General features: G+C 35.8%; 2 protein-coding genes across 5 annotated transcripts in view; one reads left to right on the top strand and one right to left on the bottom strand.

The window, feature by feature from the left end:
• The window catches only part of LOC145768611 (uncharacterized), a 32,064-nt gene extending 23,409 nt beyond the window's left edge, over positions 1 to 8,655 (bottom strand). The window contains exons 1-10 of one of the 3 annotated variants that reach the window (XM_082580148.1): positions 8,536 to 8,655; positions 8,234 to 8,330; positions 7,531 to 7,637; positions 6,323 to 6,435; positions 6,019 to 6,063; positions 5,852 to 5,901; positions 5,140 to 5,170; positions 4,479 to 4,568; positions 2,888 to 2,985; positions 2,547 to 2,639 (exon numbers count right to left, since the gene is read on the bottom strand). In XM_082580148.1, the coding sequence (XP_082436274.1) occupies positions 2,547 to 2,639; positions 2,888 to 2,985; positions 4,479 to 4,568; positions 5,140 to 5,170; positions 5,852 to 5,901; positions 6,019 to 6,063; positions 6,323 to 6,435; positions 7,531 to 7,637; positions 8,234 to 8,330; positions 8,536 to 8,648 (837 nt within the window). In that variant the 5' untranslated portion in view covers positions 8,649 to 8,655. The remainder of the gene's footprint in view (positions 1 to 2,546; positions 2,640 to 2,887; positions 2,986 to 4,478; positions 4,569 to 5,139; positions 5,171 to 5,851; positions 5,902 to 6,018; positions 6,064 to 6,322; positions 6,436 to 7,530; positions 7,638 to 8,233; positions 8,331 to 8,535) is intronic. The other 2 variants (XM_082580149.1, XM_082580150.1) reach the window with 2 other exon arrangements.
• Positions 8,656 to 19,766: 11,111 nt separating this feature from the next.
• LOC145768558 (uncharacterized) lies at positions 19,767 to 25,854 on the top strand. 2 transcript variants are annotated; one of them, XM_082580082.1, is made up of 6 exons: positions 19,777 to 19,833; positions 20,877 to 20,927; positions 22,796 to 22,849; positions 23,189 to 23,260; positions 24,103 to 24,252; positions 24,490 to 25,854. In XM_082580082.1, exons 1-6 carry the CDS (start codon positions 19,815 to 19,817, stop codon positions 24,636 to 24,638), a joined length of 495 nt encoding a protein of 164 aa, XP_082436208.1. In that variant the 5' UTR covers positions 19,777 to 19,814; the 3' UTR covers positions 24,639 to 25,854. The 2 variants fall into 2 exon arrangements, with proteins under 2 accessions (XP_082436209.1, XP_082436208.1); XM_082580083.1 differs by lacking the exon at positions 22,796 to 22,849 and having other exon boundaries at positions 19,767 to 19,833.
• The last annotated feature ends 394 nt before the right edge of the window (positions 25,855 to 26,248 follow it).

Raw genomic sequence — 26,248 nt, 5'->3', positions numbered from 1 at the left:
CGCCGCTGGGTGTCGCCTTTGCCAAAAACGCCGCCGGGCTTCGCCCGTCAAACCTCCCCCCCTTTTCACAATTCCTGGCTACGCCACTGACTATAATTAATCAATGTAATGGGTGATACACAAAATATAATTGAGTCAAAATCTGAAAATCTCTAAGATTTTCTCGGTTTTAAGATATTAGGCTATACAGTGTAAGCTATTTCCAATGGGCAATTGTTTGTGCTGGTGAAAACTAAAATTTCAACTGAGCCATGCTACTGTGGCATTTTCGTAGTGGAGACATTCTTGATTATTGGAACTTTTTATCTCATAATGTGAAACATGTGGAATGTGGATGATGGGAGAAAGATCGGTTTCAATTAAATGCGTTCTTATTGTTTGATGGGCAGGTGAATCTTGTCTTGCGGAATTGACATTTCGCGTGGTTCGAGATTGCATTTTCATACACAGTCATTGTAGCACTACGCACAAGGTTTGCGTGCATGAAAATTTTAGGTCTACGTCAGGAAAGTAACCACTGGGGGTTGGAGGAGTAACCGCTTTCCAAAAAAAAACAACATTATCTTGCCCTCAAAAATGTGTCTTTGCTACCGTACTACTGCAACCTTTTAATGACCTTGCATTATATGTTGAAAGACGTTTCATAAATATTTGGCTGCATTCAATAGCTATATATTTGTTTTATTTAGCTATATAAACAAACTCTTTAATTCAAACATTAAAATATCCCCTCCCCCAGCAGTTTCCTTTACCCTTTAAAGGTAAAAGTTTCTTTAAAGCTGCGTCACTGGTCTAGGCATAAACAAGAAAAGAGTAAATGAGACAAATCTTTGCACGAAGAGTTTCATTAAAATTATTTGAGTTGCTTTGAGATGAACCCATTGGACTAAACTGACACACTAAATGGGCTAAGCATTCAAATATTGATCCATTTTAAGTTAAAATCTTGAAAACTTACGCCATACGTTTTATCAACTTAACTTAAAAAGATTAAAAAAATGGAAGGGTTTTTATTTTGAATCCAATAGTGTGGCTCATACAGATAAAGTGGTGTCATTTTCAGTTTTAAAAATATAGACTACAAAAGAAATGTATTAATGTTCAAATTTAATAAAATTTAGTGCTGAACTACAGCTGCATCATCATTTATTGCTTGTTGCCAGTGATAAAACATCTCAAAAATGTTTGTTTTTAAAGATTTGTAAACAATGAAATTAGCTTCACAAAAGAAGTATTACGGGTCTCTAAACACTTTAAAGAAACTATCGTTTGATGCATTGTAAATAAAGTTTATAAAAAAGACTTTAAATTTTACAACTTAATCTCAAGTGTAGTTCACTTAATAAATTTCATGATAGCAACAGAGCTTGAGTCGAATGAAGCGTTTTTTAAAAGCATTTTTGTCTAAAACAAATGTTTGAGCAAGCAATATGGTTAAACACGCGGTCGTCACATGATCAGTGTAGAAAGGCTTATGATAGATTTTGTATAAGACTTAGACATGCTATACGGTACATTACACAAGCAAGTCTCTTGTGTTTGCAACCCAGTCACCATGCATAAATAAATGAAATAAAGACGTATACAATACATGTTACATGCACCATTGCATCAATACTTCAAGATCGAAGTGCGCAAACAATGTCATGAATTGCGTTGTGTTCATTACGTCCCATCAAATTGGTCAACTAGGATACGCTTTGCAGAGAGAAGGAAAGGTAGTTTTATTTGCCAATTATATTTTATAACATTGCCTAATCACAATAATCACAATAGCATACAATTCACATACATAGAGAAACACTAAAATAGGTTACGCTTAGTGTGGAACAATTCAATCTGATTAGTCAGGAGAGCGCACCACACTCTTGTGTAGCCCATCAGTGTGATGCAGTTGAGCAAATATCTAATAAAAAATCTTTGGCTGCCCATCTTTTCTTTACCAAGTAGCACAGCTGGCTTGCGCGCACTGGATGACTTAACAGGTAAGTGGAAAAAATGAAAAAAAAATGAAGGAAATCCTTAACAAATGCTTGACAAACTCTCTGCTTTATACGAACGACGAAGTGCGCAACGTTGCCACTTAAATAAATGCAATTCATTTACATTCTACAATGATTGACACTTGACAGTATGAATGATGAAATTGAAATGATTGCTTAACATAAGCTTCGTGCTGATACAATAGGAACCCTAAATTTTAAGTTTTGATGCAAGTTGTCCTGCACCGACAGTTAGCTATCACAATACTTTAAGCACACCAGCCAAGCATTCCAAAAGCATGCATTTTGAAATTGTAGCGTTTTATTCTTCTTTTATTGCATAATCAGATTGTGATAAAATTATATTAAAATACTACAGTATATCAGCTAAACTTCCGCAGAAAATAGGCTTCAAATTGACTATCATTTAACAAGCTGCTCTGCAAAATGCAAATTGAATTACTGTACTGTACTTAAGACCGTGGACAAGTACAAAAGTGTCAAATAATACCGAGTGATCATTTTTTTGTTCACAAATTAAGCTGCTGACTACAAAAGCTCTACCTCTGTTAGTTCTTTCATGATTCTTAACATGACATTCTGTTTGTGATCTTTCAAGTATCGCCACATCAAATCGTCGTCGTTTTGCTGAGGAGACTGTTAATGCGCATGCGCACGAAACAAACAAAGCATGAAAAGATAATTTTAACCTGACTTGCAACAATCAACATAATAAGTACCAACTCAACGTTAAAAAGGATTGCAATGCAAAGAACTGATTTCTTGGTCAGAATGAAAACAAGCGTATGCCTAACACAAGCTTCATAACAACAATAAAATTGCATTCAAAATTGGTTAATTAGATGAAATACAAGTTTAAGAAAGTTTTAGTTCATAACAATTACTCTTTGTTCGGAAGCCTGCTGTAGGAACTTGTCCATGAGCTCCTCAATTTGACGTAAGGAGTGGTTTGGATCACGTGACTGCTCTTGAGCTACCTTCACTGAAAATTGAATTCGTCATTAGACATTTCAAGTAACAACAGAAGTTTGATTTAAATATTTCACTAACTAAACGACGCTCAAATGCAAGATGGTTCATGTAGTTTAGTGCACTTAACGTTTTGTACTCTCGAGTTTGGAACTGATAGTTGTGTGCAACTTTAGATAAACATTTTTGCTGATTAAAAAAACGTAAACCATGTGTTACTGAAATTGCAAAGAGGTAAGCCTAACTGCCAAAGTGCGTATGGGGAGACACGGTATGCAAGTACCGTTGGTATAATTGTAAGTAATATTAAATTTCTTTTTTTTCTGTCATCATACAGGTCACGGTAATGTATTTTAGCGTTCGCATTTTTGTTGTGCACCATTACAGAAACGTTAACGTTTTAAGTGAATTTATTATTAACCATTGGAGTAGCCGACCTAGGCAGGGTTGGAAATAACGACTAGTTGTCACTCTTCGATAGCGTTATTCGTTGCTTTCTGAATATCGAATGCTTATACCCATTCCTTTTAAAAATAAGTATCAAATGAGCGTTATTCACTGCTTTTTTATGCAAGCAACGAAATCATTATTCGTTTGTCACTAATCGATATTTAGGAGAACTGCTGAATCATTTTTGTTGTTCACTTACGTCGTCGTCAAAACGAATTTACGAGATTTTGTTTTAAGATTAACCTACTATCGGACCTAATCCTTTTCCGGTTTTCGAACTTTACAGGATTAAGGAAAATTTTGCGGCAACACAGTTCAGACCATGCCAGTGAGAGTCGTTAACAGTGTTGTCAACCTTGCGGTTTTCCCGCAAGTTTGGGCATGTTTTTTTTTTCAGTTTTTGTATTGTTTTGAGCTTGCGGGTTGCTTGTTTTTGGATTTGTTTTTTGGCCAGTCAATTTTTAGCAACTGCTATCCATTGCTTTTTTTAAGTATCGATAGCGGAAAGTCATTGCTTGTTTTGGCACTATCGAATAGTGAAATAGTTGTTGCTTTTTGACTATCGACTTCCAACCCTGGACCTTGGTCTGATATTCTAGGTTCAACCAATTTTGTAAACACTGTAGCTGATTTAAATGCGCTAAACACTTATGGGTAGAATAAATCAAGCGTTAGAAAAAAATAATATTTGAAGACCTGAGTTGAAAAACTACTTAAGTCCAAACTACGACGACTTTTGAGATGATGCAATTTGAAGTTGATTCAAGGTTTAGTCTCTGTTTAATCTTCTATTTCTATGCGAATACCAGATTTTGTTGTAGCAAAATTAAGCCGTTTTTAAATCAAATTGTGCGCCGGAACAGGCATTGACTATCACACAACACATTTTTAGTGACAACTCAATTTTCACAAAACTTGACTTAAGTAGGCTAGTTCTACAACTTAGGTCTTCATTTGCAAAATCAAACAGATATGTCGACTTTATGTGTGATATATGCTTTCTAGTAAACATATTTGTTATTATCGTTCCAGAATTTCATAATGCAAGATACTTACGTTCTTCCAGTTTTGGCAGCAAAACAGCTGCTATTGCCTTTTCTATTTGAGTTTTAAGATGGATCTCTGTGTCGCTAAGGGTGTCACCTTCTGCAAAAACAAAAAAAAACAAAAAAAAAACAATTCCAATAAGTTAAAACAAACATTGATTTTTTAATAGGCTACTGTAGGTACCGTACTAACTTGCACCACATTTGCACAAGCCTATGAAGGTTTCATGAAGATCATCCACATGTCTCAATGAAAATATTTTTCCTAGCATTTATGAAATTGACCATTTATTGATTGCTGTAAAAATCATACAGCCTATTGCAAATTCAAATTCTATTCACTGCACAAAAATAAAGCAAAAAAAATATTAAAATACCTGTGATAAGATGCTTTGAAACAATAGGCCCAAGTCTATTCAGAAACCAATAAATTTAGCAAAGAGTTTTAGAAAATTTTGCTAGTTTATTTAAATAAGCTACAATTCAGTACAAGGGCATGTGGGTTATAGCTTGTTTCTGTTATCATGATCTTTATACTGTAGCCTACTTATCCATGCAGCGCGCTTTGACTATGCTTTGCCTATATTAAAGGTGAAATTACATAAATAACAAACAAAATCGACATTTTTATGAGCACCAGTTTTACGACAAAATCTTTTTATTCTACTTACGTTCAGCATCTTCTTTCACTTCTTCATTATTCTGATAAAAGAATATAACAATGTACAATGGGCTGTCTCATCAAGCGCATGAAATATATATTGGATTCAAAAGAAGGGCTACGTTATAATGATTTTATGCAGATATACGTAAAAGCTATTTCTACAATATTTAAGTATTTTTTATTGGTTACCAGATGGTTTATATCGACAAAGTTTTTCATAAGACCAAGCAAAACTACCTTGATGGTTACATAATGTTTCATTTTCCGTTTGAAGCACAGTAACATCATGAACATGAGATACCTAAAGTAAGTCTAGCACTGTGTTTTAGATACTTAAATGTAAGCTTTTGTCATCTTGGAAAATATCTTTTTTTTTTTTTTTTTTAACAAAGCATCAGATATTTTATTCACAAAAGAATTAAATATTTGATTGCCTAACAAAATTTGTGCGTCTTTAATTTTAATGGTGGTTTTTTATCTAGAGAGGACTACAGTTTTGTCGTGAACAAACAGGTCATGTAATGATGGCGTACATTTGTATTATTTTGGATCAACATAGCCTACTATTTTTATAAAAGTAACGTTGAAATTCTCGCAAAGAGATTAGAGTGTGATGTTTAAACCATATTGATCGGCCAAACTTTTAAACACAGTCTTTTGCTACAGCTTTAGTCAAGTCGTAAATAGGCCCTTAAAAAAATAAAATATAAAAGTTGTACCTTATCAGTTGAAGCAGTCGTGGATGCTGATTTTTCCGACGTAATCGTACCTGCAAAATTTTATTGTAAAGCATTTCTAGGCTACTACTTTATTACATTGTTACTTCATAAAGTATACAGACTTAATGATAAAAGGATTGTAATAAAATATTTGACCAAAACCTTACGTGTTGTATTTGTAAGATGTGGTGGTTTTGGAGGTGGAGAATTTGCTGAAAACAAATAGATCAAAAACATAATTTTAAGTAGGTCCATTTCTATCCTTTTTTCATGCGGCATGCAAGCCCCGTAAAAACTATGCGTAAGTTAACAAGCAAGATAAGTAAGATATACAATATAATAAATCTCTGAATTTAACATGGAACTTTTCACTAAACATTAATTGATAACTTGTTAAACAAAAGAAAAACATAATTATAGATTAGTTAACCTTTATGTCATGAAATGTTAAACCAATAAAAATACACAGACCATCTGTTTGCTTGTTCTTATAAAACTCTCTTAAGACTTTGGCTCCACCGTGCCGACGAAATTTATTCTTTAACTGTAAGTAAAACCAATCCAGGGACCTCTGGTGAATCTCTCTGTTGTGGAAGTAAAAATTAAAAGGTGTAAATAACGACAATAATTATAATAATAATTATTTTATTACAAGAGTCGGTTGTTGTCGTATTGAAAAATATGCTTGATGACTGAGAATGTGGATGATGTAGATATTTTTGTCGTAACCCCAGGGATAGGATACTGCTGTTGGTTGAAGACTTGGATTAAGTGGACGGGAAGGTAAGAAAGCGAATCTTCGTGTCCACCTTCACTCCTTCAGCCATGCCTTTAAGTGTCCTGCTAAAGACACAGCCGCATGCTCATGAGTGGTGCCGAACCGACGCCCTTTCAAGAGCCATGCCAGGGCTCTCACTACAGATCAAAGCTCAGAAAGGCAAATATTCGTAGCTACCTCAAAGCATGTCAAAGTGTTACCATTCACCCACATCACTTGGTCGCAAAGTTGATTGAGTTGCTTTTAAAAAATCATCGATTAATAGCCCGCATATTTGGCACTTTTAAACCGTTGTTTTTAGTCAATGATTTCCCTTTTTTCTTTTCATAAAAAACTTGACAAAGTCTTCCTCATAAAGTTAAGTCAGTGAATAAGCTTAATTATCTATATCCTGTAAATTGAGTTTTAGGAAAAATGGCATCCAATCTAAATGAATTACCAAAAGATAAGACTCTGTGAAACGAAAGATAATTCTTTCCCAAATTCAATATTTAAACAATTGCACAAAACACACAATTTTACTGATTACAACAATTCTTCGAGCTGAAAAGTTAGCAAACCAAGCTGTCTGCTCAAACGTAGCTGCCTCAAGCATCATACAATAAATGGGATTTTGTTAAAATTTTTCACGTGGAAATCCCGTTAATTCTTTGTGGAAACCAATTTCAACATCACACTACAGATATAGCCAGAGAGAGCACAAAGAAATCAACGTTATCAACAATGCTTCGGTCTAACTCCGACACTAGCGGGACAAGCTACAGTGTGAATGACCAACGATTGTTAGATTCAGCTGTCTTTCTCTCTCATCAAAGTTGTAAAATTAACAGAACCGAAACGAAACTAAGCAGATTTTATTATAGGCTACAGTACTTTACTTATAACAATACCATAACACTACCTTTTCACTTTGCAGAATGCGCAAATCCATGCAGATGCTGTAGTAATTTCATATCCACATGCTAATTTTGACTTGCAAAAGAATGCCTGACATGAGTTGCATTGGGCCTACAAAGATTTGTGTTAGTACGTTAAAACTTGTTGGGTGGCGAAAATTTGTTTAGGGGCTACAATCCGTTCGGTGGCCAAAATGTGGTAGTTACAGAATTATAGATCCATTTTTTGCAATAGCTTCAAATGATAACAACGCAATAAACCGACACAAGAGATCGCAATATGAAGAGCCAAAAGCTGATTACTCAAACAAAGCATTCAACGGTTTTGTGTTGCTTCTTTATCATGAAATGACGTTTTTTAAGACGAAAAAGGCATGTCACTGTTCGAGCAAGCCTGCAACTGACTGCTCAACTTTTAGTTGGAACCCGGTTGGAGCTAAGAAAAAAAAAAACACTTTGTAGCGGTATGAGCACTGATTAAGTACGTACAGTATTCACATAACAACAAATTTGAAAAGAATGTTCTCCTTGATTTAAGCTTTTATTTTACAAGACTCTATGAAGTCATGGCTGCAATCTCAATAAAGAAACATCATATTTCCTTTGTCAAGAGTCGTACGCATAGTATGAATTATGTGCATAAGCATTCCAATAAATTCAAATAAAAGTCATCGACCTTAGCAATGGAACTTTTTTTCTTGTGCTTACCTTTGTGTTAAACAACCAGATGAATGTGGAACCACACACCAAACATTTTGTCGGGTCATCTTCCTTGGACTGGGTAGTTACGACATTACTCAGGGTCCTGTTGAAATCAAACGTCATTGCAATCCAAAGACAAATAACATAATTGTGTAAACAGACACACAACGCGAAGCAGGAAATACTAAAAAGTGACTATTGACAATGGCAACGTTAGATTTACGTGTAATGACGTTTAATCAAGAAAGATATTACAAAGCTGATATTTGAGCAAGTTTACTTTAGAGGCAGTTCCAACTAAAACATACTCGATTCTATTATTTTCGATCTTTCTCAGTGCAAAATCCCGTTGAATCACTTCAAGAATTCTTGATTGTTCGCTTTTGGTGAGACCTCCTAAATCGAGGTTCCTTTTTCCCATACTGTTGTTTACTTTTTAATCCTACCACTATTTTTTAAGTCCTGTCACGAGAAATAGAAAATTAAATGGCATTTAACACTTTGTCAAATAAGTCTAATTACTTAATAGGCTTTTAAACATTTGTTATTGTTTGTGACCTTTTGTCCTTAGATTAGGATCGTACGGTTTTCCTCTTTACGATTTGTTAAATGTTCATCAAGAAGTACTGAACCAAGGATAACTTATGAGCACTTGTGTTAATAAAAAGAAAGATTCTGTACTAAACTTTTGGTTCTAAATTGATTTATTTATTTTTCGAAACTTTATTTATTTACGAAACGAAATTTATTTACGTTTCGAAACTAACGGTAGGCTACTTGAACTGTGTCGAAAATAGCTACCAGCAAGAAATATTCTGGATGTTAATCCATAATAGCATACACACTGTAACAAAAATCTGTTTTAAATCATCCTTTTTACGTTGGTTAACGTATTTAGACGCATAAAAAAAGATTTTGTTAACTGAGCAAAGGTAACCTTTCTCTAACATAAATCATTTTGCTAAACATGTTTTAAAATTCAAAAAAACTCAAGAGAATTAATGCGGAAAATCTGGATTTAAAAGCTAGTTGAAAATTTAGCCCTTTGCGGTGGGCCAAGGCAACACCACAACCAGATGTTTCATCCCACGACATGGCTCTGAAGAAAGTAAACAAAACGCCCAGAAAGTAACCATCTTCAAATGACCGCCATGCTAACCTCTTGCTTGCTTCGTATTTCACTTGGTCATTCGCAAAGTTGTAAACTACACATATGTCCATCTTGATAGCATACTTCTTTTAAATGCATATGAAATCCCGATTAAAACTACGTCAAATGAGCTTTTGTCGATTAATTCTGTTTTACTGCTACACTTAGGCTAGTGGCTTCGATGTAACAAATTATGTAGCATATACTTTAGGTCTACAATACCTGCTAAGGTTAACTAAAGATTCAAGCAACCAAGTATTTCTGGCTATATCAGGCTCAGCGTACGATAAAACATTCAAACATATATGCCTAACGCTGTAAAAAGCTTAAAAGTAAAGCCAATATATTGTTTGTTTTTCGTTCTTCAGCCACTAAGCTCATTGGGATATTTCTTTCTTCGCTTGACTTCAGCAAGAGAGATTTTTTGGTTGACAGAACTCAATCCCTTCAAATGCTAAAAACATGTTATTTTTTCATTTTTTTATCACATGATATTTGTCAAAGCTTAGTTTTTTTTAGCTCAACGCAATGAAGAAAACTATCTCTCACTGGCTTTTCTGGATCTAATCTGTAACAGACGCAACTATAGCTTAACGTCTGACGTTGCCTGCTGTTACCTAGTTGTTGCTTCAGCTTAGTTTTGTTTGCATGACATAACCCTACAATATAATTGATTAGCACACAGTTTGAAACATGACAAACGTTTCCTCAAACAGTATGGGAAGTTTGTAAACACTGCTGCAACATTTTCAGGCTAAGTGGAAATTAAACAGCATTCTTTGTTAAAATCGCAGTCTATTATAGTGCTGTAATGGTTGTTCTGTAAATATGCTGTAATCAGAAATGTATTAAAAGTTTTCAACAGGGATATATGAACGCAATGCACGTGATAAACTGCATAGACTACGCATGCGTCAGCCTACTGTAAAAAAAAACAACTTTTGTGGACTTTTCACGAATAGAACGTCTGAAACTAGACTGCAATTTAGGTATAACCGATGCCACCTTTGCAGGATGCAAGAGCTTATGCGACGGAGCCTCAACTTGCGTTAATGAGTTTCAATCCTCGGCGTTCCTGGACAGCGAGAATATCTCACTAACGGCGTCTTCTCTTGAATCAATACCGTCCCATGAGAAGGAAACACGAGCTACTCACCTTAGTACTCGGTCTGGTTAACAATGATGAATAATAAAAAAAAAAAAATACTGCAAGAACTACATTTTACTACATGTACATTTATGATAAAAGCTAACCCTCCACCTATTTCAAGTTTTATTAACAAATGAAGCCCTCACAGTACTATTTTATTTTCTTGATTTTGAATAATATTTTGCAGGTTTTATTGTTAATTTTGAGACGTCCTAAAACTTTGAGTAAATCCTATTCTACTGGTATCTAAAGTAAGCTTATCATGATCCTTTGGTCAGCTGACCACTTGCAAAGAGGTCAATTGATTATCTTAGTCGCAAAGGCAACCCAGTGGCCTACCACACAAAACTATAACGCATCAATACTTCTTCTTTCTCAACAGCATATCCTAAAGCTGAGAAAAGAAACAACCAAGAAGTTACCGACTTTTTCAAGATAGGAAAATCTTGGATTTTTGAGGTGCAGCTCCAAAAAGGATTACCCTCAGCTTACAAAAGAAGCCCGCACTCTCTTTGTCCAGGCCGTATCAACGTAGGCTATTGCTGCGATGCACGTCTCTAGTTATTAGCAATGACGACCGACATTCAAAATAAATTTGTGTTTGATGAGAAATTTAGAATGTCTCCTCACTATGTGTCCTGTGTGTGTCAATATTCAACAGTTTGATCAAGGCAAAACATGCTCAGGTTTTTCTTCATCTTTCTAAAGATTTTACATAAAATGAAATGCATCATTTTGCTGTTGGCTGCACTTGAGAAGTTTTGGTTGCTTATTTATTAGTGACACATTAAGTTCTATTATCATAGGTGGGCAAAGTTACTTTCAAAAGCAACTGAGTTACAGTTACAGTTACTTGGCCAAAATAGTAACTGAGTTACCGTTACAGTTACCGATTTTAAAAAGTAACTAGTTACCGTTACTAGTTACAGTTACTAGTTACTTTCAGTTGCTCACAAATCTGAACATAAAATTCTGCACCTGGCCAGCTCTGCATGCAAGTGCAGGTTAACCGCAATATTTGATATATAGTGTTAGAGCCAACCATGCTAACATAACAGCACAAGTACAAAACCAACAAGGTTTTATTTAAAAAAAATACTCAGTGGCTGATATGTTTATTTCCTTTGAGAAATACGAGCATTTCAAAGTGCTCGTCACTCAGGCCTGCCCTTTTGGGCTTTAAAATGTCCCTGCCCATTCGTCGTCGTCGTGTGAGCCTCTGGGGCCGAGAGTCCATCCTTTTACCGCCCCAGATTCACGATGTTTCCGGACTATACTGGAAGGCTACTAGAGAGCAGCCAGTCTTTGGTTTCATCATTCATGACACACAGACCTTCCACTCCGTTAGGTGGCTTGAAGATGTTAGGCTACAGTCATTGATGATGTCCGCCCCGATAGTTCAATTGGTTAGCGCGTCACTTCTGGAACAAAGAAGCTTCAAGATCAAGCGGCACTGGTTCGACTCTCAGGGCATGCGCTTGAGCAACGCACGTTAAGGACTGCTCTTCATTTAGCGACATCTAATAGATGGAATAATTTCCCGGCAACAAGACTTCAACAATCAGAAACTTCACTCTGTCAATCTCGGTGACCGAGCCTGCGTCAGTGATTTAAAGCCTTTAGTTTACAAGTATGCGAAACTGCCAGGATTAAGTTCTGCAAGAAGCTTTCCCTATCCGAGGATAAAGATTTATTCAATCAATCAATCAATGATGTGGTCTGCGGTCTGTTCCTCGGCACCACATTCATAGGAGGAGGAAGAGGCCATTTCCCATTGGTGCATGGTTGAACGGAAAAGCCCGACGCCCGTACGGAGACGGTTGAGGCGCACCCATGCCTGTATTGGTAGTGTCAGGTCGATGGAGCGTGTGTCGGCGTCGGGGATGAACGAATAAAGTCTGGTGATGAACAAGTGCTTGCAATGAAAACAATATTTTTACTGCAGCACTTGACGGAATGGGAGTGTTATGTTTTTAAAACAGTTTTTTCATTGGTCCGATTGTGAATCTGGATCCGCTTAACTTGTCCTCAGGGTCCGCTTCCAAATACTCCTGTAACAGATTCAACGCGCATTGCTTTCTTTTCTTGGTTTTTGCGTAAAGTGGTGCAAAAAGTCCTCCGTGGCTCTATTTACCACCATCCACTTCAGTGTCGCTGCTATACTCCCCTCTTCAGCAGAGCAGTTTGCTTCTTCAATTGCTTGAAGCATGTTCTGTTTTATTTTGGTCTTCAATTCAGCAGTGTCGCTTAATGATCAGGCATTAGAGTTTATTGATTTCAAAAGTTTTTCCTATTTTTAATCACCCGGAATAAAGTTTATATTTGAATAAAACCACAGGATTTCACTTAAGGATCGCAGCAGCACATGATTTTTTTTTTCTTTCATTAATATTACTGAACATCAGCCTATCTTGTTTCAACGTAATTTGCCGATGCTTGACATTTGTCACATTAAGAACTGGGAAGCAGCTGACTCGATGACTGATATAGTCTTTCGCTGCTTCCTGTCTGTTGTGGTATTTAGATAGCTATGGTACTATTTTATTCGTATTGTTTATAATTGTACCGTACTATTGTCGCAACAGACGAAATAAAAGGTTTCTCTCTCCCTCTCTCTCTCTCATTAAACTCAGATAAGTCTAAATTGTGGGTAGAATGCAGTCGTAAGCTGAAAGTCGCTGTCCTCAAACCAATGACCAAATCTTGTTTGCATTGCTTCCACAAGAACGTCCACCAACGACAAGCAATCAGCAATGCAGTTGCTGGTTTTAATGTCAGACAATCTTTTTAGAGGCATTGCAAGCGTTACACTAAATGCAATAAATTTCAACTTCTTGAAGGTAACTAAGTAACTGACTATAAGCATCAACAAATTGCTTTTAATCGCTGCGTGTTTCTTGATGATGATGAGGGCTTAAGTTAAACCGAAAACGTTTGACTGTTAAACTCATTTGTAAATATGTAAAATATATTATTATAATGCTCAACCCTGTTGTATTGTTGTGTCTTGCCTGTCTTTGGTACATATTGATTAATCGTCAAGAACAATTAATTTAGCCAAATCAGTTATCAAAAATCGCCAAAAAAGAGCCAAATCATAGCCTAAATATGAAGCTAAACGTCTTAAAAATCGCCAGATTTCTGGACTTTAGCGATAAATTCGCCAATATGGCAACCCTTCTCCACCAGACTACAAAACAAAAGTAGAACCGCGCATGCGCAGTGCTGCGCCGATACATCTGCGAGAAAAATGCATTATTGCGCAAAACGCAGCAAACACGCACTAAGCAAGACACAAACACATGTAGAGAAATAAACGGCAATTAAAAACTAAAATTTCAATACAAAAGTAACTTGTAACTGTAACTATTGAAAAAGTGCTAAAATAGGAACTAGTTACCGCGTTTCGTTACTTTTGGAAAATAGTAACGAAGTTACCGTTACAGTTACTCAAAAAGTAACTAGTTACAGTAACTAGTTACTTTTGTAACTAGTTACTGCCCACCTCTGTCTATTGTAATACTTTTCATTTTGTAGCCTACATAAGTGGGGTGGTGGAGATGTCCACGTTTCCAAGGAAAAACCGAATGGGATTGTTGGTATCCTCCTAGAATGGACACCACTTACGCTTGGCTTGACAGATTGGCTTATACTTGGCATGACGTAGGCTACAACGCGATTACAAAATTAACAGTAGCTAACTCACAAGTCACAAATTTAAAATCTTTCTTAGCAATCTTAGAATAATTTGAACTTTTATTAAACCAAGCGAAAAAAGTAGCATACATTGTAGCCTACAGTAGGCCTACATTGTACACATACAATTAAAAAAGACAAAAAAACTTCTGTTTGCTGTAGGATAATACTGAAGTAGCCTAACAAATGTTCTCAAAATTATTATCAGTTTTCACTAACTCAATTTTTAATTATTTGGCAAAATTTTTACGAGCTTGGAATTTGACTTCAGCTGACGTATGTTTAAAAAGAGTATGGGTTGCAAGTTTGCCAATTTTTTAATCACTCCTTGCTGGCAAATTCTGGCGATTTCAAAAAGTTTCATTAATTGCAACAGCATTCCTTAAGATTTCAGGTTTTGAATTTTTGCTATCCTAACTCTAAACTATATCTACTGTATTAGTTTGACAAGTAGGTTGATAACATGCAAAATTATTGATTTAAAAGGAATTATCAACATTTAACTCATATCTAGAGTGTAATTTTGATTCAAAATAAGTTAAATCTTTCTGCGGTGCTCTGCAAAATCATTTTTGACTTTTGACAATTTAGGCTACAATGCTCTTTTAGTAAGGCCTTAAGTTTCATTTACAATTTATAAATTGTAAATATATAAATATTTTTAAATATTTATTTAAATATTATTATAAATTTTTATTATTTACAATTTATAAATATCAACAAAAAAATTGCACTTGTATCTTACAACAGATAACTGAGAAACATATAGCCTACATGCTAGGCTACATTAAGATGTTGAGAATGACTCCACCGCACGGTCAGAGACAGCAAAGGCGAAATTCATTTCCTGGTTTGTATTTTCACATCCTCAAATGTTTTGACTACACAAGAGGTAAGATTAAAGCAAAAAATATGTAAGGATAACTTTCCATATAAACGTAAACCTGTCACGGTAACATCGGGCCATCGAGCTTGAGCGTGTTCTGCAAAACAATGATAGGCCAAATCGTTTGTGGACTGAAGTCGCCATCTGGAGGTGAAAGGCAAATCGGCAGTTTGAGTTTTTTATAAGCTTCGTTTACAACTGGATTCAACAAGGACAGAACATTGCGCACCGTTTGTGATTCAACAACGTTTAGCTTCTTTATTCTGATTAGTTTTGTTTCATTCAAGAAATCATGTTTGGGACTTTGTGCATTGTTCTCTTAGAGTATGTCGCGAAACGGGCACAATCAAAAGAGTTTTTGTTGACTAAAATGGAAATTGTGTTCTCTACATTTTAGTTTTGTTTTATAGAAAGCACAACATGTTCTTGTGAATAAACGACATATTCTTCTGAGAATTTCAACATTCTCTATTATCTCACAAACAACACATAGGTACCAGTACCCCTGCTTCTGTAATGTAACTATTGTGTATCAAATATCTCGAAAAGCATATGTTGTACAAAAATGATTTCTTCGCATAATAATGATTTTGCAAGGGCTAAGTTTTTGGCAGTTGTTCAACTAACCTTACTATGATGCAACGTTTGTACAGCGTTTAAAAGTATCTCTTAGGTTGTTATAGCATGTAAGGAGCTAGTCAAGTTTAAATAACACAGATCTATTGTTTGTAGCAAATTCTTAAACAATGAAAATATTGTTTTTACAGTAGGCCTATGATGCTTGTGAAACTTAAACAGATTCATTTAAAACTGACAAAATTTAGACTTTTGCTTGAATTGTACTTGATATAGGGGAAAGGTGTGTATTTTGAACCCCTTAACCCTTAGAAGGTTGGGCTCTCTGGAGTCTTGCTCAGTTTGGGGGGGGGGCTGTCGATTCTTCTTATGCTTTAGGAAGGATATCTCTGTTATTTTTTAAAGCACGGTTTCAAAACTTGGGATTCCCTTTGTAAAATTATTCACGCTGAGCATATCCGAAAATTAAAACTATATGAGTTTTAGAACTGCTCATATACGTTGAAATGTTGAGGTGACTTATGACGTTTGGGTTATTTGGTATTTTTTGGTAGAGTAATGAAGAACATGCATTGCAATGTAGTGATTAAATTTTTTTTACATAATCTCAATTTGAATCATTTGATTAACGAATCATTTGATTAACGAGGCCAAATTAATTGCTTTCATCCAGCTGGTGGGAAAATTTTGATCAATAGAATATGAAATATTTCAGAGGATGTGCTGAGAAATGCCTTATATCTCTCAATTTATAACCTTTATTCGCTCAAAATTTCAGCTCAATAGAGGTGAATAAAAGTTAGGAAAAGTCAAGAAGTCTCATAGTCGCAGCCTCAGTGGTTTTAGAGATACAAATGTTGATACAAAAAAGTTGAATTGACAGCCCCCCCCAACCTTCAAAGGGTTAAAGAAAAATAAGCACAACTCAGCCAACTTCCGGTCAATGTGTATTATTTTTCACCCAGGTACAGTCTAGGTACTTGCAAACCAGTGTAGAAAATATAAATCACATACAATAAAAAAATACAGAATAATTAAGCAATAAAAAATGTTCAAAAATGGTCCAAATTACACATATGGTGTGTATTTTGGACCATTGGGGTGTGTATTTTGGACCATTGGAGTATATAATTTCAACTGAAGTTGCTTGAGGTCTTCGAAATGAAATTTCTGGATGACGGTTCAAGAATCCCTTAAGCCAATCTTTTTCAGCCAGACCCTTTTCACTGTTGAAGCGGGTATTGATATTATTGGCAGACGCAATGTCATATGCAAGCTTTCTTAAATCTATGGCCCCTAAACCATAAAATCTTCACTCCATTTCCAAAACATGTTTGATCAGTTGATCTTCAATATTTTCGGGAAGATCAAGTTGTCGACCAATGGTTTTTGACACTTGTGTAGCATATTTATTGATAGCCTGTTATGGACATGTTTTAACACTACAGCTTTGGGAATTCTGAACTGACGCGATGCTGCATAGGTGAGATGACAGGTCCAAATTACACACTGTCATGCACTGTTAAAAATTACCAACTATGACTTCCACACTTAGTTACAAGTCTTGTAATTGAGCACAACATCTCCTTATAGGTTAAAGATAATACCAACATCATATCAGACTCAAACGTCATGCCAATAACGTCTCAGCGCTTAGCAATCAACTCCCCAAAATAACATCAGCATACCCAAAACCACAAATTCCAATCTCCCGTCCACGTTTCTAAACCTAATGAGCTGAGTTTTTCACATCCGGGCTATTATTATTTTTTCTTTCAAGCTGTTCAAAAATACTGACAAAACGATTTTTATTTTTTGAGTTAGGGGACTGGTCCAAATTACACACTGGTCCACGTTACACCACTTTCCCCTAATAAGGAATTACCACACCTTTTGCCTTTTCTTGTGAATTAAATTCGTTAATGGTTAGAGAATACGTCTAACAGTGGTTCCCAACCTTTTTGTTGTCACGGACCCCTTTAGACAAATTATACATTCTGCGGACCCCTACCTAAATTTTGCCTGAAACTCAATTAACATACTATTGACTATTGTAATAATTATGCTACTCAACTACTGTACTGTGTCATATTGCATTGCTGCTATGACTCCTGCGGCAAATATCAGGTTAAACAGTTGCTCAAATAAGAAAATGAATGAATTGTTCAAGAAATGTCAGCAGTATTTGAATATTAAGGTGACCCAAAGTGCCACGCCGAAACTTTTTCAACGTAAGCAAATTTAATGAGATGGCTGTTGTTGCCTTCACTGAACTAAACGACTGAACTGTGGTTGAGTTTTTGACAATGCAACATGCATGTCATCTTCAACGTCCAGGCGATTTCGATGTTTAGTTTTTATTGTAACAAGAGCTGAGAATCCTGCCTCGCAAAGGTAAGTGGTTATGAATGGTAACAAAACAATAATCGCTTGCTTTGCCAAGAATGGGTAGGTTTGCAGTTGTGAGCACCAAAATTCTTCCACAGTTTTTGAATGAAATTCAATGCGTAATAACTCTTTTAATCTCAAATCAATTAGGTCATCTTTACTGAGATCGTCATCGCTAATGTTGTTCAAGTCAAAAAGAAAAGGATTTCGAATCCATGTTTCAACTTCGTTCGGCAGGTGTTCTAAATTAAGATAACGTTGAAATGAGATTTGCAGATCCTATCAACCTTGTTGAAAGACTGATCGAAGCCAGCGGATGCCAAACGATTTGGCTACACTGGCGGCGGAGACAGTTACAATAATAATAATAATAGTGATCAAAAGAGTACAGTCTCTTTGAGTTTCATCCATCAAGATAAGTTCTTCTAACATTGGAAAGTTAGCATAATTACCTGCTTCCAACCTGCGTTTCCAAACCGACAACTTGGCTAAAAACGCTTTCAGTTTTTCAGCTGCATCAATTATTGTCACACCTGGTCCTTGAATGCCACAATTAACATTGTTAATATGACCGAAAATATCGGCTAAGTAGGCCATGTCGTATAGAAAACTTTTACTCTCAAACAATTTTGAGTTGAGTTGATACCTCATTTTTTAGCTGCTGCAGTCGTTTTAAAACTTCTCCTCTAGATAACCAACGTACCTCCGAATGATACAAAAGTACTTCGTAATCTGACCCTATTTCTTGACAGAGCGCTTTAAAAGTACGGTGGTTTACAGCTCTGCTTTTGATGAAATTAACGACTTTCACGCAATTCGTCAGAATTTCTTTGAGACTTGCTGGTAGAGTTTTTGCTGCTAAGGCGTACCTGTGCAAGAAGCAATGGGTAACAACCACGCGAGGAGCTTCGTTTTTTAATAAAGCAGCAAATCCGGATTGTTCCAGAGCATAGCTGGTGCTCCATCCATGCATATAGAACAAAGTTTCTTTTTCCAATCAAAATTTTGTTTGACAAAAAATTCTTTCATCTTTTCAAGTATATCACTTGCCTTGGTAGTTTCCAAAAGAGGCTCACAAAACAAAAACTTTTCTTTCATTCTTTCACCATAAACATAACGCACAAAGACCAAATTTTTACCAAACAATTTCTTGCATTTAAAGAGAGAAATGAAAGTAAAAAGATCGCTTTTCGTTTTTTTCCCCAAAATTCATCAAGGTAATCACAGACCCCCAAATGCTTTCTCACGGACTCCCAAGGGGTCCGCAGACCCCAGGTTGGGAACCACTGGTCTAGAAGATTTTAACCTATAGTAAAAAGTGAATCAAAACCATTTTGTTGAATAAATGTAATTTTCTTTTTTTTTCGGTTTTAAAAGACGTAAGCTGCCTAGGGGCTTCGTACATAGGCTAATAGTACAAGAATTCCGAAAGCTTGACAGCTTTTAGTGACGTTAATATTGTCAAACGAAATTCAAACAAAACACAAAAAGTAAAAATATGAATAAACTATAAACAGACATAGTGCAATCTTAGGATAGTTCCTATAGTTCCTAGTTCAACATCTGAGCTAGTTCGTCCCAGGACCCTGACAGTTTTATAAACAACTTTGTGCTTAATTTATGTTACGCCATTTACAGCCAACTCCTAAATTAATTTACTGATGTATATTCGATACGGTAGTTCTTGTTTTGCAGGCTAGACCTTTAAAAACTTTAAAACGTGTTTTATCGCAATTGAACAATGGGAGGTCTTTGTTGTTGTAAGTGGTCAATCTTTAGTAATCATTTATACAAAGCAAAACTGATTGAGAAAACTCAGTTTTGATTATTGTAGCATACCCGGTCGTTGTCGTGCGAACCTTTGGGGCCGAGGGTCTATCCTTTCACCACCCCAGATTCACTATGTTCATGGACTACACTGGAAGGCTAGCACAGAGAGCAGTCGGTGTTTGGTTTTATCATTCAGGGGAGCAGACCTTCCGCTCCGTTAGGTGACTTAAAGATAGAACAATCGTTGATGATGTGGTCTGTTTCTCAACACCACATTCACAAGAAGAAGAAAATGTCATTACCCCATTGATGCATGGTTGAGCCATGGCTACCTAAAGATACGGCCTGATTTGTCACATTTTGTAGACATTTCTAGACTTTGCCAACTTTGGGGGAATGTTTAAATGAATTTTTCTAAAAATTATACGTTTTCGCCTTCTTTACTGTTTTCCCCAGATAACACAATAGATTTTAACATCATAAGATGTTGAAAAACAAAGACAATTTGATTTCGAAGATTTTAGTCAGACTGTTAATTTTTCAATAACAGTCTGATTGAGCGTTTTTCAACTTATTTTTTCTCATTTGCTACTGCTTCCTCAAGTCAAAAAAAAAAGTTTTATATTATTAGGAGACAGCAAAAAGTAAAAACATTTCAGAAAATGTCAGTCAAACACTAGCAGTAGCGGTAATCAAAATCTGCAAAATGTGACAAATCAGGCCACATCTCCAGGTGGCCATAGTTGAGCGAACAAGCCCGATGCCCGTAGGAAGACGGTTGAGGAGCAACCACATCTATTTCTGTAGTGTCAGGCGGATGGGACGGGTGCCAACGTCGGGGATGAACAAATGGAATCTGGTGGTGTACTTGACTTCCATTCAGATGACCATTTACGGTCTGCCGATTAGCCGCAGAGCATTGTTCAAACACACCAAAAATTCCACATAACGATTGATAAAACGCAATTTATTTCGTTATTTGAACTTATTATTTTAACTTTGCACGATGATAAAATATATATTTGCATTTCAGGCAGACGTTATAATGATCGTAGGTCCGAGAGGCGGAGCCAAGCCTACAGAAGTGAGAACTATTTAGTGTAGAAAAAACATTCAGAACTGGATATTACAAAGTTAAGACTGAAGTAAATGGGGCCATGCTAGTAGACACGTTTATATCTATACAGTCAAAGTTTTGTAACTCGGTAACTCGAAATTGAAGGGACCGACTAAATTGCTTCGAGTTATTCATAGTTCCAGTTTTCTGTAGTTTGCAAAAAACACGTTACAATAACGCAACAACAAGTACTACACAGTATTACTGGTATACCCGCATAAATTGCACACGCAAATAGTCTACAGCAGTTTGTCTCGGTGCCTTCACTTTCTTCAAAGCAATATAGGCTATTATTCAAGTTTCTTTAAATGGACAAAAGCCTCAGCAAAATCTTCTTGCATTTACAAAAGTCTCGTATCCCAATACACTGATGAAGCGTTTTTGATTTTATGGATATGGGTCTGGCTTCCGGCTCGTCGTCATCACTTGCAGCAGTGCGTTGTCAGCTATCTTGTGTTTTTTCTGTAACTGCCTCAAGAATAGCGCTGTCCGTCAGAGGGGGAGAGGTTGCAACTCTGTTGCATGGTAATCGTATGTTACGTCAAAAATCACACCTCATTTGTAGCACGTCTGGTGAGCTCAGCAATAGGGATGTCATCTTTGTCATCAGATGTGTCGGTTGTGACATCAATGCTAGGAGTCACAGCAATGAAATTGGGCTGTCTGAAGCAATTGCCATCGTTTTCGCCTCAACTGATTCAAGCATGTGTAACTCTTCCCAATCATTGACATTAATCAAACAAAAAAAAAAGCTGTTATCAGTAATTTCCAGATAGAGAAAGCTGTTTATGCTTTGGGGATACCAACACGTTTCAAGTTAACCAAAGTTTCCTGTTATAGAGTGTTGAGTTAGGGATGGCTTTTTCCATGCATTTGATAGGCGTTTCGCAAGGACCAGTCAACCTCTATTGAGGTAGGGAGAGTTTCGAGTTAAAGTTATACTCAAGTTATAGAACTTTGACTGTATAAAACCAATGGACTTCAAATTGCGTTAACATACTTTATATGCAAAAGAAGAAACGCTAATAACTTTAAATTGCAGTTTATGACTAAACGAGTAGGCTAGAGATGAGGCCACACTCTGGAAGGGAGACACGAAGATTGGCTTTCTTGTCTTCCCGTTTTACTCGATCTAAATCTTAACCTGTAGAGCTAGTTCTAGAGAATTAGCTAGGATATGCCAAAAAGAAAATAAAGCTAGATTGGAGTTATACTTTTGGCTTTGTTGTAAAACGAAAACATTGGTTGTGTTCGCAAACTTTGTCCTTTTTTATCTTGTTTTCAACTTTAGAAAACATGATTAAATTCAAACCATTAGTGCAAGCTTCGGTCTAAATGTTCAAAGCAACTCAGTCCTAGAATTTGTGAAAATTGATAATTTTAAACCCGTAAATAATGATACTTTTATAAAAAAATAGAATATTTTTTTAGTTAAAGGTCCCTAATGTAAGAATATTACTATTAGCTTTACTGACTTACCTAGCACTAGCTGGGTTGTACAACCAATGGATTTAAAAGTAAAAGCAGGCACATGGATTTTTTTTTTATTTGCTTCTTTGACGTTTTAAAAATCATGCCGATTTAGAGTAAAAGATTTCGCTCCTTGCCGTGTTGCGCGAGACATCAGAAAAGTAATATAAATTAAAATCTATGTTTCTGCTTTAACTTTGACATTTACCGTATGCACACTGCAGCCGTTACTAGAATCGTAAATAATTCTGTACCTGAACAGCCCGTAGTATATCTTGGTTTATTAACATTGCTTGGAGACATTTCTTTCTTTGAATACATCATATAAACTTTGGGCGATGACAAAATATTTACTTTAATTTCAGGCGAAACACGTGATTATAGGCCTAGTTATGAAAGAACATGGCAACCCCATAGAAGTAAGAACTATGTACTGACTAGTGTTAGTAAGCGTTCAGGCCTATCTAATAAAAATAAAAAACGTAGTAAAGTATAGCCATTATATTTAAAACTTATATACGGTTTAGAAACTAACAGAAGTTTTAAAATGCCTTAATGCACAAACTGTGCAGTACTAACTATACGAAGAAAGTCATTTTATACTCCCAAGCAAAACTTTTTTGGATTGTAAAGTCATGACTTCCGTTGTGCTTGGTATCACTAGAATCAGCAAGATAGATAATGTTTACAATATTTATTTCCATTTATTTCATTGGTTTGGAGAATAAAAACAACAGACTATGTTTTTTTTTCAACAGATACCGAGACCTCTGACTCAATTAGTGATGCAAACATTAAAGATGATAAAAGATCGAAGAACATTGATGAAAGTGAGACTTGTTTGATTCTAAAAATGCCATTTCTCGAACTGACTAAGTTATGCTGACGAGACTCTACTAGGCCGATAAGCGCAGTAGGCCGATAAGCGCAGTAGTCCTATATAACTTGTTGTTTAAGATTGTTAATAAGCAGATATAGTTTATTGGTCGACATGTGTAATTTGTAGCCAATAAATAATGGAACTTAATCTAGGTTTATATTCGTAGAAAGTTTTTATTGAGAGCAGGGAAATTACATAACTTTTGGACAGCTTTGCACTGCTTCATAAAACATAGAGTATGCAAAAAAATGCGACCAAAAGTGAGCTAAGCTATTTCCAAGTATTTCAATGTGTTGACAAGAGATCTAATTCCATGATGCCCAAATAGCTATATGCAATAACTTACTATATACACATTGCCATAAGCCTTTGAGTGAGTTCAAATCTGTGTTAGCGAAAATTGAACAGTTAAGTTCTTAGAGTTTTGTTACTCCTGTTTTTACGTGTTATGCAAACGAAATTCCTACGATCTTTAACATCGTTAATGAACATCTAATTAGCAATGCAAGCAGAGCCAATTTTTCTGCGCTAGGATAGGTCACCACAAGCCTGTGTTTATGATTTAGCGACAACTGTCTTAAAGCTTTGAGTGTTCTTCAGAATAATTTTATGACAATTAATAAAACAAGCTGAGATATAATTTAAGTTTATTGATTCCAGTGACAAAAATAACATCAACAAACTGAAAATATCGTTGTAACTTATGTTAGCTAAAGGTTCCCATCTTTTTTACCGAATTCGTTCAATTTGTAACCTGGGTTATAAGCAAGCTATAAATTGTTGTTTTTCTAGTACTATTCCAAGATTATTTATACAAAGTCTATAAAATTGACAAGAAAGGGATTGCCGCAGTCATCCATAGATTGACAGATGAAGACTCTAAGGAGAGAGACACTGAACTTGATCAAATAGCAATATACCTAAACGATTCATCAAATCAGTGTAAGTTTGAGCAGTCAAATTTATGTATGAACCTATGAAGATATTAGGGGAACTATTATAACAATAATACTTTTTTGTTTGTTTAAACAAAAGTATTAATCAACATTAAAAATATGAAAAATGTAATGATACGCTACAATGCGCAAAACATTCTAATCAATCAGCATCTTTGTATTAGCCTACTTCATCACAACATAACAGTTCATATTTGTGTTATATATTTTGCTGTTTTTGCAGCAAACCCTTCAACATCTATTCGGTCAGATGATGATCCCAGTTGGCAAAAGCTAAATTTGATATCTCACCTACAAGCACAGATAGCAGGTGAAAACGTCGTCTACTTGAGACAGAAGACCAAAGAAGGGCCTTTAGAATATTGTCTCTAGAAAAAACAAAACAATGGACATGAATTCTATGTTTGTAAAGAACGCTGGTTTGCACAATCGTGTGAACCTACGAGATGATTCGTTTATAATCTGCTTGTGGTAAAGTCGCACTATAAAATCATATATTTGGATAATCTACTAAACGGTTGGTTAGTTGGTTTAAATCTTTCTCGTCGGACTGACAAAGCCTTTGATAAGTTATTCCTGGCCGTGTCGCATATAGGCCTACTTGTAGAGGCTTTGAATTGAAGTTCCTGTCACCGACGTCGGCAGATTGAAGTTTTTGGGTTGTCGAAGTATGTTTGTCTTTGAATTATTCCATCCACTAATTACCGCTGAATGGAGAGCATACCTTGAAAATTCGTTGCTCAAGCGCACACCCAGAGAGCCGAACCAGCCACGATTGATCTTGAGGTTTCTTCGTGGAGAAAATCAGGAGTCTAATCAACTGAGTTATCGGGCGGACAAGAGGAAAACAAGACTTGTATTTGCATTATTACTTTTGCATTTTTACGTTTGCACATCAATCTTCACTTAATCTACACAAATCGGCAAAACTAACACCAACATACACTTAATACACACAGCAAAACAACGAGAGTCTTGGAAACTTTTTACACAAGAGGCAAGTCAATGCTTTAAATCAAGTACGACAATGAAAGACAATCAAACTTCAATTTCTTTATACGTGTATGTATGTATGTAACGTATATAATACGTGTATATAACACTATGTGAGAAAGTGGTGTACTCATAGCTTTTAAAATTTGTTATGTCACCCTCTGAAAGGTCGCGACTCTCAGTTTGACCAGCCTAGGCTACTGTTTTGCTTTACTTCACAGCCGTTGTGTTTTCTGTTTTCTAAATAGAAGAAACTGTTTAATGAAACCGTGGAAGTTCTTTTTTAAATGCAGCAAAAGTTTTCAAATTAAAAAAAAATATTTCAACCATGAAACACAGTTTCAACAAACACTATTTGAGAGATCGTTGCTTGACATTTTAGTCTTTGCCATTTGTGGTCGAAAAAAATAAAGCATTAGTGTTTTGTAACCTGTAAACGTGCTGCAATATTCACATAGTCTACTGTCGAAGGAAACATTACGTTCTGGCTTACTGACTGGCTATCGATATATTCCGGTTGTTTAAATGTTCACTGAACACTCGGAAAAGTCGATACAATAAGCATATATTTTGTTCATGCAGCTTTTATTTTGTGATTGCACACATGTAGATTGTAGAGGCTTTAAACCACTGAAGCAAGTCTAGTCACAGGGAGCGACAGAGTGAAGTTTCTGCATTTTGAAGTGTTATTGACTAATAAAACTTTTATGTCTTTGTGAACCAACCCAGCAAACTGTCCACCCGAAGCGGTTGCCTGTCTCTTTTCATTACTATAAGCCTTGTTACTCAATGCAACAAACAGTGCACCAACCTCATTTTTTTTAATCATAAATCGATTTCACTAGCATAGCATTACCACAGCATTAGCACATAGGCTACCAAGCATAGCACAACATTATTGAAGTGTTGTTGTCAGTAAATTTATCCACCCACTAAGTGCCATTGATTAGGAAGTTGCTCTAAAGCACGCCTGCACAACGCAACATGGC

This window comes from Aplidium turbinatum, chromosome 4 (genome assembly GCF_918807975.1).
Source record: "Aplidium turbinatum chromosome 4, kaAplTurb1.1, whole genome shotgun sequence".
In the NCBI taxonomy this organism is placed as follows: domain Eukaryota; kingdom Metazoa; phylum Chordata; class Ascidiacea; order Aplousobranchia; family Polyclinidae; genus Aplidium; species Aplidium turbinatum.
This window is presented reverse-complemented; position numbering and strand designations above follow the sequence as displayed.

Bases quoted from the DNA above. Each gene is read 5' to 3' on its own strand.
- LOC145768558 (XM_082580082.1), top strand. The intron at 20,928-22,795 runs GTGAGAACTATT...CTTTAATTTCAG, and splicing joins GCGGAGCCAAGCCTACAGAA to GCGAAACACGTGATTATAGG. The intron at 23,261-24,102 runs GTGAGACTTGTT...TTGTTTTTCTAG, and splicing joins ATCGAAGAACATTGATGAAA to TACTATTCCAAGATTATTTA.